The sequence below is a fragment of the Oncorhynchus tshawytscha genome, linkage group LG13, assembly GCF_018296145.1.
Source record: "Oncorhynchus tshawytscha isolate Ot180627B linkage group LG13, Otsh_v2.0, whole genome shotgun sequence".
NCBI lineage: Eukaryota > Metazoa > Chordata > Actinopteri > Salmoniformes > Salmonidae > Oncorhynchus > Oncorhynchus tshawytscha.
In genome coordinates this window covers 58843457-58860999 of record NC_056441.1, presented here as the reverse complement: position 1 = coordinate 58860999, position 17543 = coordinate 58843457, and the positions used below count along the sequence as shown (strand labels likewise).

Here is a 17543-nt window from a genome sequence, read left to right as displayed (position 1 = left end):
GCTCGACTCTATACACCTGTCAGCAACGGGTGTGGCAGAAATAGCCGAATCCACAATTTTTTTTACATACTTTTGGTGATGTAGTGTATTCCCCAGGTTGCTGCTGTTAATTAGAATGTGTTCTCAGTCAACTTACCTGGTAAAATAAGGGTTAAATAAATCAAATAAAAAGCTGTCTACACTGATGCTATACTTTAGGTAGAAATGCTAGAGCCTCAAGTTCTCTCTCTCCCTCTCCTTCAGGTAATGGTGAGGACTTTGCCCTCTACCCCTCTGATGTTCTGGATGATGTGTGTGTGTCGGACGGATACCCCGCGGCACCATCCTCGGCCCCCCTAGCAGAGGACCACCCCTCCCCTGGCTTCTCCGCTGACGATGACACGTCTCCCCTGGAGCCGTCCCCCTTCCACTCTGCCATCTACATGCCCCAGGACGAGCTGCCTGTTCCCCCCGACTTCCAGCTGCGCCAGTCAGGCGTCCCCGGTGTCGGTGGCATCCCTGGCATCTGGGCACGGAGGACGCTGGATGTGGGCGAGCGATTCGGACCATATGTGGGCGAGCAGCGGGCGTGCCTGAGAGACCCCACCCAAGGCTGGGAGGTAGGAGAAACATTTGCTGTTTATTGTCTGAACAGGGGATTCTCTTCTCTCTGTTCTCTGTTATGGAGGGAGGAATGGAGGGAGGGATGGAGGGAGGAGAGCAGGTCTTAGTTCTTCTGTTAACTTTGTCTCTGCCTCTATGTTGGTCTCTGGGTTTTAAGTGTCCCAGTTGCTGTGGCGTTTGTTGCTGAGTGATGTGAGGTGATCTCACCTCAGCCCAGTCCAAAGGGGTATCAGAGAGTGTCCCCCAGGCAGCCCCTTTGCGGTCTGTATGCTCTTATCTCAATTAAAATTAAAAGCTATAAATCCTGTCTTTAGCCCCAGTTAAAGACCTACAGCGGCCATCAGCCAATCGCAATATTGGCCAGGCTGCCCACACAATCGAAGGCAGGGGTTACAGGACAAGGTCAGAGGTTAGGAAGTCAGGTGCAGCCTCTGTCTGTGTCAGCCCCTGTCTCGTTTTACGCAGGGGGATAGGAGGGGGACGGGAGGGGGGAGAAGGTTGAGGTCATAAGGGTATCAGTCTAATTGAGATCCCCCTAAACAGATCCTCTCCTCTCATTTCGGGATGAGAGACCTCCTACTCCTGCGAAAACACTCGGAAGTCTTTGTCCTTCTGTAAGACAGCACTAGCAACACCATGCATGACTATCTACTGGTTCAATCAAACGATCAAACACTAGATAGCATCAATGCCTTTTGATGGATAAAATCAAGGGTGTAGACAAAATAAAAAAGATGATCTAACACTGGTAAACTATGATAACCTACAGAAGTCTCCCAACCCTTAAGACCAATTTGACGCTAGCTGACTCCTCAGTGTTTGTAGAATATCATCTCTGGTCTATATAAATAGTTTGGGTTTGGATTTGGTTTGGATGGTGGAACGGTGGTCATGGTTAGACTTGCATGATCGACCATCAGGTCTAACTGAGTGGGTTTGGCTCTGACGGGACCAATAAATGGATTCACTCCCGCCGTACGTTTCTGTTCCAAGCAGCAACTTTTTGTTCATTATTTACTGCTACCATGAGACTCAGCACATCAATTGCCCTAATAGCGAAATTAAATCCTCTCTCTCTCTCCCTCTTTGATTTTTTAAATTATTTTTATATTTCACTAACATTGGGTTTGAATATGATTTTAAAAGTATCTGTCTCGCCCAGAGAGAGATTTACGGCTGGTTGAACAAGCTCTCGGGCTCTCGGTCTTTTTTTTCCCAGGGAAGGAAATAAAGGAAAAAGGTTTCATGAATTTTAATCCGCCGGTAATTTATGGGGAGCTTGAATAATATGTATTTAAAAGGAGCTGAGGATTATGGGAGAAAAGATGGGATGGCCGGGGAGGCAGCACTGTGTCATTATGTTTAATTACTTCACTGACAGCGGCCCATAACTCTTTCCATTAAGTAAATAAGTTGTAAAGAATTTATGATGAAATGCCACATTATTCAGAACAGATATTCAGTCATGACATCCCTGCATTAAATATGGTAAACGCCGTTAAGTCCCCCTCCATAGAAAGCCTCGCTCCATCGCCGCATGCAAACCGTCAATATGCCAATAAGCAAGAGGGTCTGTAAAAAAATATAATAATAATTGATTTGGTAAATGTGAGTTAAGATAGATCTGTTTGCTTTCATCATCAATTCTGCGCGGCGTGCCGGGGTGATGTCACCGACCAGGGAGCGATAAAGCGGTAGCGCCCATCTTGAGCGAGTGATGGAGGGCCGTGAGCGCCCGCCGCCCGGGCCCGTGACAGACCGGGGGAAGTTTGTCACCAGGGAGGCCAGCGCTCCATGCCATCACCATAAATTTGGGCATTATTCATAAAGGAATATAGTGAGTTATAGCAGAGATGCTTTATGATTACAGGAATGGGGAGTTATGGGTAAGATAGCTTCAGTAAATAAAAGACAGCCAATGTGGTTGTGAGGGCTGGAGGTCCTCCTGCTTTTCACTGAGGCCACAACAAGCCCAACCAGTCAGACCAGGTGTGTGTGTGTGTGTGTGTGTGTGTGTGTGTGTGTGTGTGTGTGTGTGTGTGTGTGTGTGTGTGTGTGTGTGTGTGTGTGTGTGTGTGTGCGTTGTATACTTTTCTATGTGGTTGCACGACAGATGTATACCTTGTTCACAGGAGCGTTACGATATTTCCCTCTTAAAAAAAAAAAACTCTGCTTGTTTTACACGGTTTCATTTCAAACAAAATGGAGAGTGTGTTTTTCTACTGTATACAGGCTTCTTCTGGATGTCAAATGAATAACAACTAGAGGACATAAGAGAAGAATGAATAAAGAGAGAGAGTTTTAGAGAGCCATGCTCCAAAGAAAGAAAGGGTTTATTTGTATTTGACCTGGTGTTTTTCATTAGAATCAGCAGCCGGCCTCCATCGTCTCTCCCTCCTCAATGAGATCTCACAAAAGTCGACTCCAGACCTGCTCAGCCGAGGACTGGAACAAGCACCATTTAGTGGAAACAGCAGGGGAGAGGTGAGGGGTGATGAGGGTGAGGGTGTAATCAAGGGTTGATCTATTAGTGGAAAGACAAAACTAACTAACCTGTTGTCTGACAGCCCAGGGATCAGCATGTGTTGCGTCCCTATTACAGTGGAATGTTATTTTTCAGTTTTACTGTTGGATTTGATCAGGTTTATCACTGATAGATTGGAAATACATAGATATAGCTATAATGTATGTAATGCTGGTATTATAGAAGTAGATCGCATGTATTATTGTCACATAAATTGGGTCTGTATTATATGGGAACAATAATAGAATGAGGGACATACTTTTCCCAAAGCAGTTGAATGTTACTTTTACACGCAGTGATCCTTTTCCCCCTGGATAGTCACAACTAGTCCATATTCTCCTTTCTTTTCTTGAGCCATTGGGCACATTGAAATTCAAACACTGTTTGTGTCCGTCCTCCTCAGCTCAGCCCACCAGCAACAATGAGAGAGACGGCCCAGCGAGAGAAAGAGTTATCCTCCGACTCAATGAGTTTTCACTGGGGTTCACCCACTGCCTCCCGCTTCATCACACTGGCCCACGGTTTACAGGTCCGGTCCACCACACTGGGCGGGGTGGTGGGGGAGGGCCCGGGACTCAGGGCCTTTGTGCATCTCTTGAGTGGGGGGTGGGAGGAGGGTGGGTGGTGTGGTGGAGATTAGAAGTGCTGGGTGAATGGGGAGTCGAGGATTAGGTGGGCTGGTCTGGTCTGGGCTTGCTTTCCAGCACAGGGCAGAGTAAGGAGGGCAGGAGGTGCATGGAGCCTCTCTGCTGGTTGTCATTCAGATACCATTCAGATACCACATCAAGACCGGCAGCCAGACACGACTAAGGAGGGTGGGAGGGAAGTAGAGCTTTATGCAGGTTGGGCTCAGGAGGAGAGAAGGGAGGGAGGTAGAGCTTTAGGCAGGTTGGAATCAGGAGGAGAGAAGGGAGGGAGGTAGAGCTTTAGGCAGGTTGTAATCAGGAGGAGAGAAGGGAGGGAGGTAGAGCTTTAGGCAGGTTGAGATCAGGAGGAGAGAAGGGAGGGAGGTTGAGCTTTAGGCAGGTTGGAATCAGGAGGAGAGAAGGGAGGGAGGTAGAGCTTTAGGCAGGTTGAGCTCAGGAGGAGAGAAGGGAGGGAGGTAGAGCTTTAGGCAGGTTGGAATCAGGAGGAGAGACGGGAGGGAGGTAGAGCTTTAGGCAGGTTGGAATCAGAAGAGAAGGGAGGTAGGTAGGTAGAGCTTTAGGCAGGTTGGGTTCAGGAGGAGAGGGGCGGGCAGGACAGGGCGTGTTTTTTCTGCGCGGATAAGCCGTTGTCTTGAATGAATGCAGATGTCTCCTAACTGTCCCCCTGTCATGTGTCTCCGACGGCCTGTCACCTCTGTCACCGGGGGAGAAAGAAGCCAAAAGAGTTTCACTCCCACCCAAAGGGACCCTTAATCCGCTGGCCCCAGCCTCTTTGACTGTCCCAGAGATGGACCCACACTGCAACGTAGAGAGCCTGCAGCCACTGGGGAGGGATAAACCTCCCTGTCATTCACCAGCTTTCAATGGACACAAACTCTGAGACTCTCTCTCTCTCTCACACACAAGTACTTACAAATTCCAAGTAAGGTGGCCTGGCCTTGGGAACGATCTGAAAACAAAGTATCAGTGTATTGTTGTAGTCTTAATTCAACAGCAGTGAAGTCATTACATCACATTTTCAACATCCCTTACTACTCCCACTAAATGATGGCTAACTGGTGTCGTCGTGTTTACAGTTATAAGATGCGTTCCGAGTTTCAATGACCGTTGCCGCCTATAGCGTTAATGAATTGTAATAGTGGGCAAAAAAGTGAATTGAAATCTGTGGTGGCGTGTAGAGAGAGGCAGAATGTCGGGTCACAATCCAGTAGCCAGTGTACTGGAGTCAGTGGTGACCTAACAGCCCCCATCCATCCATCCATCCATCCTTCCTTCCATCCATCATTATATTCCTCCCTCCCTCCATCCTTCCATCCCCCCATCCCTCTATCCTTCCATCCCCCCATCCCTCTATCCCTCCTTCCCTCTATCACTCCATACCCCATCTCTCTATGACTCCATCCCCCATCCCTCTATCCCTCCATCTCCCCATCCCTCAATCCCTCTATTCCTCCATCCCTCTATCCCTCCATCCCCCATTCCTCTATCCTTCCATCCCTCCATTCCCCCATCCTTCCATCCCTCCATCCCCCATCCCTCTATCCTTCCATCCCTCCATCCCCTATCCCTCCATCCCCCATCCCTCTATCCCTCCATCCCTCTATCCCTCCATCCCTCTAACCCTCCATCCCCCATCCCTCTATCCCCCATCCCTCTAACCCTCCACCCCCATCCCTCCATCCCTCTATCCCTCCATCCCCTCATTCCTCTATCGCTCCATCCCTCCATCCCCCATCCCTCTATCGCTCCACCCCTCTATCGCTCCATCCCTCCATTCCCCATTCCTCCACCCCCCATCCCTCTATCCCTCCATCCCCTCATTCCTCTATCCCTCCATCCCTCTAACCCTCCATCCCCCATCCTCTATCCCCCATCCCTCTAACCCTCCACCCCCATCCCTCCTTCCATCCATCCCCCATCCCTCTATCCTTCCATCCCTCCATCCCCTATCCCTCCATCCCCCATCCCTCTATCCCTCCATCCCCCATCCCTCTATCCCTCCATCCCTCTATCCCTCCATCCCCTCATTCCTCTATCGCTCCATCCCTCCATCCCCCATCCCTCTATCGCTCCACCCCTCTATCGCTCCATCCCTCCATTCCCCATTCCTCCATCCCCCCATCCCTCTATCCCTCCATCCCCTCATTCCTCTATCCCTCCATCCCTCTAACCCTCCATCCCCCATCCCTCTATCCCCCATCCCTCTAACCCTCCACCCCGCATCCCTCCATCCCTCCATTCCCCATTCCTCCATCCCCCATCCCTCCATCCCCTCATCCCTCTATCCCCCATCTCTCTAACCCTCCATCCCCCATCCCTCTATCCCTCCATGTGTGCATGTGTGTGTCCGTGTACGTGTTTGTGTGTGCATGTGTGTGTCCGTGTACGTGTTTGTGTGTGCATGTGTGTGTTTGTGCGCTGAGTGAGTTAGTGAGGGAAGGGGGCTCCATTGTTCCAGTGCAGCCTGCAGCACGACTGTGACTGTGGCCCTCTGCATATAGGGACCTTCTTCACCCACCCCCCACCAACCCGCTTACTGTTGGGGGAAATAGAGCTGTGCCCAGCCACCCTAATCAGCTTACAGCGCTAATTCATCCCCAGCTTCAGTGCCTCAGCCCCAGCTCCAGCTCCAGCCCCATCTCCAGACCCTGCCGCAGTCCCCAGTCCAAGTCCTAACTTCAGCCTCTACCAGGCAGAACACATTGCCAACATCCTCCATCCCTGCATTCTCCACCTATCCACCAGCTCCAGCTCTGCCTCTGCTACAGGTGGGGGCCACACAGCACCCTTCCCCATTTACTTGGAGTGTGCTCCATCTTCTTAAACAGGCCCTGTGGGGCGTGTGTGTGTTTACAGTTTGTATGCGTGTGTGCGTGCTTGTGTCTGTGTCTGCATGCATGCCATTGTCCACTCTGCCCCCTTTCGGGGCGATGAGCTTCCCTCCAATGTGACTGGAGGTCGATTGTCTTGGAGAGATGGTGTCTATTCAAAACAAAAAGACAAAAAAAGAGAGGTTGGGGGGTCTTTCTCACTCCCTCTCATTTGATTAGTAATCCCTTTCTTTGGTCTAATCTGTCGTGTTTGGTGGTGGTGGAAGGGTAGCTTGGGGGGAGAGGACTGTTATTATTGACGTTCTAATCTCGTGTGAGAGGAGCGAGGAAAGGCGAGCCACATTCAAAAGGGAGAGACAGAAAGAGAAAGAGAGAGAATTCCACTCCACGAGAGCACCGAGCGCGCATTCCAACAATCTTGTCTCTAGGCCACTCTTCTCTCTTTTAGTCCAAGAGAAAAAAATAACTTTACAAATTAACGATTTCCCCCCTCTCTTCCTAACCCTCTCTCCCTCCTTCTCCTCCTCTCCTCCCCTCTCTCTCCCTCTCTCTGTCTGGCTGTGGTATCTCAGCAGGGAGGGGAAGCTAGGTTAACTAATTGAACAGGGTCAGAGTGAATTGCAGCAGGACAAAGACAGGCATCAGTGGCCCAGCCAGAGGAGGGTAGATCCACGACAACAATGCCAGGTGAAGGAGAGTGTGGATGGTGCGGGACGGGTAGCCTGAGGGGTCAGGGGTCACAGACCTTATTAGATCTCTGAAGAATAGGGTGACGTGTTTGGGTGGTGTGGGTGAGGGGGTTCACCTGGTAGAAAGGCTACAATAGAGAGGGGGAGGGAGGAAGTAGGGGGTGGGGGCACTCCATTAAAGCTAACTTCTGAACAGCCCACTCAGGCCAGACAAGTGTCTGCACACCGGATGCCCCATACTAGACAGCGCAACACATCCTATAGGAAGGCCAAAGGAAATGAACAGAGCTTAAGTCAAACACAATGACCTACGTCTGTCTATAGGTTTGTCTACGCCGTGTCTCTATAGGTACAACCAATCTCCGTTGGTTGATTCTAAAAACAGGTGCCATTAGCTTGTATCTTAGGAACTTAGTATAAATGGTAATACTGCCTTGTAAGACATGCTATAAGACATGCTTTATTATGTCTACTGTCACCAGCTGTTTTTGCACTCTGAGTATGTCTCTGCTCAGATAGGATGTGATGGCACATCTGAATAAGGGTCTTTAAGATCTCACACCTCCCAAACTGTCTTCTCTGTCTCCCCTAGCATTAAATCAAATCAAATCAAATGTTATAGGTCACATACACATGGTTAGCAGAGGTTATTGCGAGTGTAGCAAAATGCTTGTGCTTCTAGTTCCGACAGTGCAGCAATATCCAACATGTCATCTAACAAATTCCACAACAAATACCTAATACACACAAATCTAAGTAAAGGAATGGAATAAGAATATATACATATAAATATATAGATGAGCAATGACCGAGCGTCATAGGCAAGATGCCAGGTGAAGGAGGGTGTGGATGGTGCGGCGCGTGTATAAAAGACATGTATATACATATGAGATGAGTAATGCAAGATATGTAAACATTCTTAAAGTGACTAGTGATCCATTTATTAAAGGGTGATTTCAAGTCTGTATGTTGGCAGCAGCCTCTCTGTGTTAATGATGGCTGTTTAACAGTCTGATAGCCTTGAGATAGAAGCTGTTTTTCAGTCTCTCGGTCCCAGCTTTGATGCACCTGTACTGACCACACCTTCTGGGTGGAAGCAGGGTGAACAGGCAATGGCTCGGGTGGTTGTTGTTCTTGGTGATCTTTTTGGCCTTCCTGTGACATCGGGTGCTGTAGATGTCCTGGAGGCAGTGGGCAGTGTGATGGTGATTGCATCGTCTGTGGATCTGTTGGGGCGGTATGCAAATCGCAGTGGGTCTAGGGTGTCAGGTAGGGTGGAGGTGATATGATCCTTGACTTGTCTCTCAAAGCACTACATGATGATGGAAGTGAGTGCTACGGGGTGATAGTCATTTAGTTCAGTTACCTTTGCTTTCTTGGGTACAGGAACAATGTTGGACATCTTGACGCAAGTGGTGACAGCAGACTGGGATAGGGAGAGATTGAATATGTCCGTAAACACACCAGTCAGCTGGTCTGCGCATGCTCTGAGGACATGGCTTGAGATGCCGTCTGGGCCGGCAGCCCTGCGAGAGTTAACGCGTTTAAAGGTCTTACTCACGTCGGCCACGGAGAAGGAGAGCCCACAGTCCTTGGGAGCAGGCCGCCTCGGTGGCACTGTATTATCCTCAAAGCGGGCAAAGAAGGTGTTTCGTTTGTCTGGAAGCAAGACGTCGGTGTCCGTGACGTGACTGGTTTTCTTTTTGTAGTCCGTGATTGTCTGTAGACCCTGCCACATGCGTCTTGTGTCTGAGCCGTTGAATTGCGACTCCACTTTGTCTCTATACATCACCCTTTTCTCCAGTGTGCACTACCCTCTCTCTCTGTCACACACACATACAGTACATGTACTCTCACTCAGAAACACACACCTTAAATCGCAAAAACCCATGTTCACACAGTCACCCAGACAGGAGTGAAAATGAGGAGACCCTTAAATGGGTGCACAGGAAGCCGAGGTGATGAATTCTATGTGCGGGGATACGTCCACCCAGCTCACAGTTACCTTATCTAGGGGCTCCCTTTAAACACACTGCTGATTGTTTCCAAATGGTCTCCTGGTGGGAGAGAAAGAGAAAGAGGGGGAGATTGAAAGAGAGAGAGAGTTTGTGTGTGAGAGAGAGAGAAACAGGGAGAAATACGGGCGCTCCAGGCACAGCCAGGCAGGACTTTTAGGCTAGACTCTCTTACATGGTTATTATGTCCTAGAATTCTCCTAGCAGTGTGTGTGTGTTTGTACGTGCATGCGTGTGTGTTTTTATGTATATGCATGTGTGTGTGTCATTTTCTCCTAGTAGCTCGTTCCTGTGTGTTATATGAGTTTGTGTGTGGGAGCGTGCGGGAGCGTGTAATGTGACCATGTCAGTTTTGGAAATGTGTGTGCGACTCACTCGCTCCCTCTCTCCCTTGTCCCAGTTCAAAGGCTAATGGGTGTGGGGGTCTGGTTTGAGAGCTCATTACCAGGTTAAGAGCTAAAACACAGGCAGGCAGGCCAGCATATTCAGACCCTGACACAGAGCAACACCATAGTCCTCTTCCAATTACTCCATATTGCTCCTCCAATTACGGTAGAGCAGATCCAACGGGAGAGCTGCCACCGTGGAGAGGAAGCAGAGGCCCGATGGCTGTAATGAGGTCCTAACCCATACAGTGGGCCATTATGGCATAATGCTTTAATTTGAGCCATATGATAGCCATTGCGTGTCTAAGTTATTGAAAAGTCTATATTTGTGAGTTTACCCTCACCTCTTTACGTGGCCTGGGTTCTGAGAGTCGTTGTAGACTCCATAGAGAGAGAGAGAAACACAAGGGGTATTGATACGGTGCCCTGTGGCACACTAAGAGCTATCGCTTAAGACCAATACCCAAAACTTGATATTGACATATACCCATACCAGGCCTGAGTTCAAATATTATTTGAAAATACTCAAATACACTGTGATGCATTTACCCCAGTTATTTGAAAATAGTATTTCAAATAAGTATTTGAAAATACTGTCAAGTTCAATTTGGTAGACTGTTTTGATTTTACAAATAACAATTCAAATTGTTTTGGGCTGTGTATTTGAAAATACTCAAATACACAGAAAAAGTATTTTAAATACCAGATAGTCAAATACACAGGTATTTGAACCCAGTTCTGACCCATACCATATTATTAGTGCCCTGAGTTTATCCTTACCAGTGACCACATAACCTGATCAAGAAGAACTCTGGGCCTTACTCTAGTTTAACTCAGGGCCTATCTCTAGTTTAACTCAGGGCCTATCTCTAGTTTAACTCAGGGCCTATCTCTAGGTTAACTCAGGGCCTAACTCTAGTTTAACTCAGGGCCTATCTCTAGTTTAACTCAGGGCCTATCTCTAGTTTAACTCAGGGCCTATCTCTAGTTTAACTCAGGGCCTATCTCTAGTTTAACTCAGGGCCTATCTCTAGTTTAACTCAGGGCCTATCTCTAGTTTAACTCAGGGCCTATCTCTAGTTTAACTCAGGGCCTTACTCTAGGTTAACTCAGGGCCTATCTCTAGTTTAACTCAGGGCCTTACTCTAGGTTAACTCAGGGCCTTACTCTAGGTTAACTCAGGGCCTTATCTCTAGTTTAACTCAGGGCCTATCTCTAGTTTAACTCAGGGCCTTATCTCTAGTTTAACTCAGGGCCTATCTCTAGTTTAACTCAGGGCCTATCTCTAGGTTAACTCAGGGCCTATCTCTAGTTTAACTCAGGGCCTATCTCTAGTTTAACTCAGGGCCTTACTCTAGGTTAACTCAGGGCCTTACTCTAGTTTAACTCAGGGCCTATCTCTAGGTTAACTCAGGGCCTTACTCTAGTTTAACTCAGGGCCTTACTCTAGGTTAACTCAGGGCCTTACTCTAGGTTAACTCAGGGCCTTACTCTAGTTTAACTCAGGGCCTATCTCTAGTTTAACTCAGGGCCTTACTCTAGGTTAACTCAGGGCCTTACTCTAGTTTAACTCAGGGCCTATCTCTAGGTTAACTCAGGGCCTTACTCTAGTTTAACTCAGGGCCTATCTCTAGTTTAACTCAGGGCCTTATCTCTAGTTTAACTCAGGGCCTATCTCTAGTTTAACTCAGGGCCTATCTCTAGTTTAACTCAGGGCCTATCTCTAGTTTAACTCAGGGCCTATCTCTAGTTTAACTCAGGGCCTATCTCTAGTTTAACTCAGGGCCTATCTCTAGTTTAACTCAGGGCCTATCTCTAGTTTAACTCAGGGCCTTACTCTAGTTTAACTCAGGGCCTATCTCTAGTTTAACTCAGGGCCTATCTCTAGTTTAACTCAGGGCCTATCTCTAGTTTAACTCAGGGCCTATCTCTAGGTTAACTCAGGGCCTTACTCTAGTTTAACTCAGGGCCTATCTCTAGTTTAACTCAGGGCCTATCTCTAGTTTAACTCAGGGCCTATCTCTAGTTTAACTCAGGGCCTATCTCTAGTTTAACTCAGGGCCTATCTCTAGTTTAACTCAGGGCCTATCTCTAGTTTAACTCAGGGCCTATCTCTAGTTTAACTCAGGGCCTATCTCTAGTTTAACTCAGGGCCTATCTCTTACCGTTACACATTGATCCCATTAACACATGTGGATTCATGTAGCTGTGTTTGAGTGAGTGTGTGTGGAAGCGTTGGGATCTTCCAGTCAGATCTGAAATAACACTACCTTATTTCATAGTTGTGCTTTTCTTAGAAATCATCCCAGCAAAAACATATTGCGGTGCACAGTACATATGCTGTGAATCAGGTTTCATTTGTGCCAAGCTATATTTGCTATTTGTATACGTTCAGATCAACTTCAGGAATGTTATTTTAACTTTGTTACGTCGGTATCTTTTTCATATCCAACATTGTTCATTGTTTAAAGAAATAAATGAAGTAATAAAAAGCCAACTCTTATTGGATTAGACGGCAAGCATATCTTCATGTGGTTTGCATTACTCTTTTCTAAACTTCTGTGTGAGGTAAGTGACTGGGGCTAGACATGGCAGTCACCCTGCAATCCACACATAAATGCAGCCCACTCATCCGCGGACAAAGTGGGACAGATAAAGTTTCTCCTCCAACCGCTGAGAAAGAGAGAGGGAGAGAGGGAGAGAGGGAGAGAGGGAGAGAGGGGGGAGAGAGGGAGAGAGGGAGAGAGGGAGAGAGAGAGAGAGAGAGAGAGAGAGAGAGAGAGAGAGAGAGAGAGAGAGAGAGAGAGAGAGAGAGAGAGAGAATAATAGAGCAATAGAGTGAGAGAGAGAGAGAGAGAGAGAGAGAGAGAGAGAGATAGAATAATAGAGCAATAGAGTGAGAGAGAGAGAGAATGTCAGAGTGAATGAAACAATGAGCGAGTTAAAGGATGTACGTGTCTATTGTCAGTGAGAGATTGGGAGGAAGAAAAGGGACATGCACTGACTGGGAGATAGATTCCCCGGGGCTTTGAAGGAAACGTTCTGAAGTGTCCCCGTGCAGTCCCATAATAGGAGTTTCCAGACTCCAGCAGGTATTCTGAGTGGGACTTTGTTTCTCAGGACTCCCAGATAAGGGTTAATGGAGCCCGATGGTTCCTCGGCCGCACAGACGCTCGGGGAGGCTACGCCACTCCCACCCACTGGCCTGCTTTGTCAGCCCCAATCCGTCAGAAAGGATTTCTTCCCCGGACTAAAACTCAGCAGCCATTTCTGACACATCCAACGAACTTAATTGTTGTCTCCCGCTCCTGGCGCAGGCCTGTCAAGTCCTAACGAGTTAGCATCTTCCGCAAGGATGAGAGAAAGTCTCACGGAAATCAATTTCTCAGCCGATTACACTTTGTCATCAGCCAAAACAAAAAAAGAAAAGGACAGAGAGCAGAGCAGAGCTGTGGGATCTCTCTTCTCTCTCTCTCGCCTCTGATTGTTCCCTATTTTTCTTCGGGCCCATTTTTATGGTCGCTTCCTTTCCCCTCCAAGACACATTATGACAGGCATTGTAATCTCTTTAGAGCCATGGGGACCCTCTCTTTCACACTCCTCTCTGGCCCTGAGTGACAGCGGGACAGGGTCCAACTGCTACCCAGAGCCATAAATCAACCCACCGCCTGGCACGGCTGGTGCACTGCTGGACTGGCCTACACTTCCTGAACCACTACCAGTTCCTGCAGGGGACAAAAAGGCCTTTGTGGGTTTCTTTGGGCAAGCCAGATACAGGTCCTCTCCCTTTGAGAGCGCTGAGGTTTATGAGCGACGCTGCCGAGAGGGGCTGTGGGAGGGCAGGCCAAACCAGAAGGAGAGGGAGGGAGTGGGGGGTGGGGGGTTAAGAGGGAGAAAAGGATAGTCCGTCCAAGAGATGTGACAAACAGAAGGAAGAAGATCATAGCAAGAAAAAAGAAAGAGGGAGAGAAGTTGAGAGCCTTGCCATGACCTCCTCCAGTGAAGTGCCTACGTTTTGTCCCTCCCCGCTGGGCAAAACCTTTGTTCCACATCATTTCAACCCAAAGAATCGATGCGATGACATTGAATCAACGTGTGGAAACGTAATTGGATTTGCAAACTTCTAACTTCTAACTTGCACGCAACTTTTAACCTCAATCCAATGACATGGTGAAATGTTTTTGTTGATTTCACGTTGAATTCACGTTAGTGAATACTCAACCAAATATCAATAAATAAACTGACGTCTGTGCCCAGTGGGTCTTCATTTATCTAACAGATTCCTATTGTTTACCCCCCACCCTACTTTCACTTCAATAGACCATAGAAACAGCCAGTAGTTCAGTGTCCCAGACCAGCCCTCTTCATGATGATCCTGTTCATGCAAACAGGGGCCACCGTTTTACCTCAGACAAAACTAAATTAATAAAGCTAGGTGCAAAACTGAAACAAAAAAAAACATTTCAGGCTTTCCCTCACCAAAAGTGGCCTCCCACCCCCCATTTCCCCATCCTCCATCCAACCTCCATCTTACCTCAGTGCTTCACCGTCTCCACCTCAGCGTCAGCCAGTTAGAGACGACTGTTTTCTTTCGGACACAGATCAAGACATTACAACCGCCCCGGGCCCCAGGGGGACCATGTTGGGATGCTGTTGTGAAGCTTCTGACTCCGCCGTAAATCTGGTGTGGGTGTCCCATCTCCGCGGTGCCTGTGCGATGAGAACGCCAATGAGGCGTGAGGGTGAACATTCCTGGGCCGTTCTCACAGAAACCCCTGGGTTTTCGCTCTCGGCAAAGTAACACTTTTCTCCCGCTTCTGACTGGTGCGTCTCTCTGCAGCTGCCCAGCTGTCTATCTTTCCACCCTACTGGAATGGCGCTCTCCTCCATCCTCCCAGACTTTTAGTGTAAAACTTTTCCCGGGAACTTTGCTTATTTAGCGTATAGCGCCGTGTTTGTGTTAAATGATGAATATGAGGCACCGTCATGTGTGTTATTCCACTGTCTATGAAAGATCGTTCTACTGCCAAGCGGCTGTGCACCAATGTAGATTTTTCCCATAATCCACCAGCAGTATTGTGTCTGTGTTGTAGTCGAGCCACAGAGCTCTCAGTGTGTGAAGTCTGTGGAGTCTGCTAATATAATGAGTAGAGAGTAGAGACTGTGCATGGCCATGAATACACTTCCAGGGAACAGCCTTGTTAAGACCAAGTGCCTGGGAAAGATTGTGGTTATTCTGGGTTGTAGTAGGTAATGGGGGAGATTTGTGGTCGGTAGTGGTAGCAGTCGGGGGACTGTGTGTGGTTGTTAGGCCATAGAAATAGAATTACTAGAGGCGAGAAAGCTTCTCAGACCACAGCAATGTGATTGGACCACTCATGGGAACACTCGATATGGCCGCCGGTCTGCCCATCACAGAACATTGACTTGAATGAGAATGTCTGCTCTAGAAATTATATTTCTATGGCCAGGGCTGTGGCAAACAGGTTGTACTTGGTGTAGCTCTAGTCTACTGTGTGTGGTGGTCTGGGTTGTGCTGGATCCGGGGCCTGTGTACCTCAGACTCTCCTCATGGGCCAGGCCTGTTGGAGCCTCATCCTGCTGCAGCGGTGGCAGGCTGGGTCCGGGGCCTGTGTACCTCAGTCTATCCTCATGGGCCAGGCCTGTTGGAGCCTCATCCTGCTGCAGCCTCAACCTAATGCAGTGGTGGCAGGCTGGGTCCGGGGCCTGTGTACCTCAGTCTCTCCTCATGGGCCAGGCCTGTTGGAGCCTCATCCTGCTGCAGCCTCAACCTAATGCAGTGGTGGCAGGCTGGGTCCGGGGCCTGTGTACCTCAGTCTCTCCTCATGGGCCAGGCCTGTTGGAGCCTCATCCTGCTGCAGCGGTGGCAGTCTGGGTCCGGGGCCTGTGTACCTCAGTCTCTCCTCATGGGCCAGGCCTGTTGGAGCCTCATCCTGCTGCAGCCTCAACCTACTGCAGTGGTGGCAGGCTGGGTCCGGGCCTGTGTACCTCAGTCTCTCCTCATGGGCCAGGCCTGTTGGAGCCTCATCCTGCTGCAGCCTCAACCTACTGCAGTGGTGGCAGGCTGGGTCCGGGGCCTGTGTACCTCAGTCTCTCCTCATGGGCCAGGCCTGTTGGAGCCTCATCCTGCTGCAGCGGTGGCAGGCTGGGTCCGGGGCCTGTGTACCTCAGTCTCTCCTCATGGGCCAGGCCTGTTGGAGCCTCATCCTGCTGCAGCCTCAACCTACTGCAGTGGTGGCAGGCTGGGTCCGGGGCCTGTGTACCTCAGTCTCTCCTCATGGGCCAGGCCTGTTGGAGCCTCATCCTGCTGCAGCCTCAACCTACTGCAGTGGTGGCAGGCTGGGTCCGGGCCTGTGTACCTCAGTCTCTCCTCATGGGCCAGGCCTGTTGGAGCCTCATCCTGCTGCAGCCTCAACCTACTGCAGTGGTGGCAGGCTGGGTCCGGGGCCTGTGTACCTCAGTCTCTCCTCATGGGCCAGGCCTGTTGGAGCCTCATCCTGCTGCAGCCTCAACCTACTGCAGTGGTGGCAGGCTGGGTCCGGGGCCTGTGTACCTCAGACTCTCCACACAACAGACAGGTTAGCCACGTTAGCCAGATTTTTCACCCAAATGGAAATTCTGCCTGTCACCTCTCCTGCCGCCTCCAACCGCCTCCCCTGTCCAATCCGTCACTCCACGCCGCCGGCCGTGCAAATAGGCCTGCCACTCTCACTGTCATCAGGGTAACGGATGTCCCGTCGTTACTGCAGGGCGGGGCGAGGTGCACCCAGGTCCACTCCCCAACCCACCCTCTCTGGTGATGAGCTTCACCTCCCTCAGCAGTTGGTTAGGAAGGAAGGGCAGTGTAGAAAGGAGGAGGCGGGTTAACACCCCCCATCACTCCCCCTCCCCTCTACCCCATCTCTCTGGTCCAGACTCAAAAGCAACCATAAGAAGAAAATAAATCGTGTCCACCGCCCGGACTGGTAACCCAAACGGCCGTCATAAATAACGGGGGCCTATTTGAAGGGGAAGATGGGGGCATTAGAAGCTATTTACACTGCGGTAGCCATGCCATCGATCACGAGCAGGCGGCCCATAGATAAGAGAGCTCTGATGTCATGGTTATTTATGATGATCTCTGACAGTAAGGCTACAAAGAGATTTTCCGGGCCGACAGCTCCATCCGTTTTTTGGGGATATGATGCATTCTGTCGTCAGGGAAACAATCAGGGGTGGCTGCCACAACGGCCGGCGGAGCGCCACGGATGCCTGCCCCTGATACACAACCCCTCAATCCAGCCCTCCCTCTCTCGCCACCCAGACAAATGGCATAAGTGTGATTAGGCTCATAAAAAGGGGGGAGAGGGGAGACCTCTGAGCCAGTTATGTCTCTGTCCCACAGCATCATGTACAGTAGTAGGAGACTATGAGGCTACATGGAAGCCTATGGAAGAGCATATAGAGAGTGTGGACACACTGGTGGTGGACACACACACCGCTACACACACACACACACACACACCGGCATGTTCGCTGGGGCTGGCGTTACACACACGAGGCCCGAGCACGCATACAGTACCAGTCAAACGTTTGGACACACCTACTCTTTATTTTGACTATTTTCTACATTGTAGAAACTAAAACTATGAAATAACACACATGGAATCATGTAGTAACCAAAAAAAGTGAAAGAAATCAAAATATATTTCAGTTTTCAGATTTTTGAAAGTAACCACCCTTGGCCTTGATGACAGCTTTGCACACTCTTGGCATATTCTCAACCAGCTTCACCTGGAATGCATTTCCAACAGTCTTGAAGGAGTTCCCACATACGCTGAGCACCTG

The 17543-nt window shown here is 49.3% G+C and overlaps 1 protein-coding gene across 14 annotated transcripts in view; it reads left to right on the top strand.

The window, feature by feature from the left end:
* The window catches only part of LOC112265381 (histone-lysine N-methyltransferase MECOM), a 204147-nt gene that overhangs the window by 74043 nt on the left and 112561 nt on the right, over positions 1-17543 (top strand). For all 14 annotated transcript variants that reach the window (XM_042296051.1, XM_042296049.1, XM_042296048.1 and 11 more), the window contains exon 2: positions 244-599. In XM_042296051.1, the coding sequence (XP_042151985.1) occupies positions 244-599 (356 nt within the window). The remainder of the gene's footprint in view (positions 1-243; positions 600-17543) is intronic.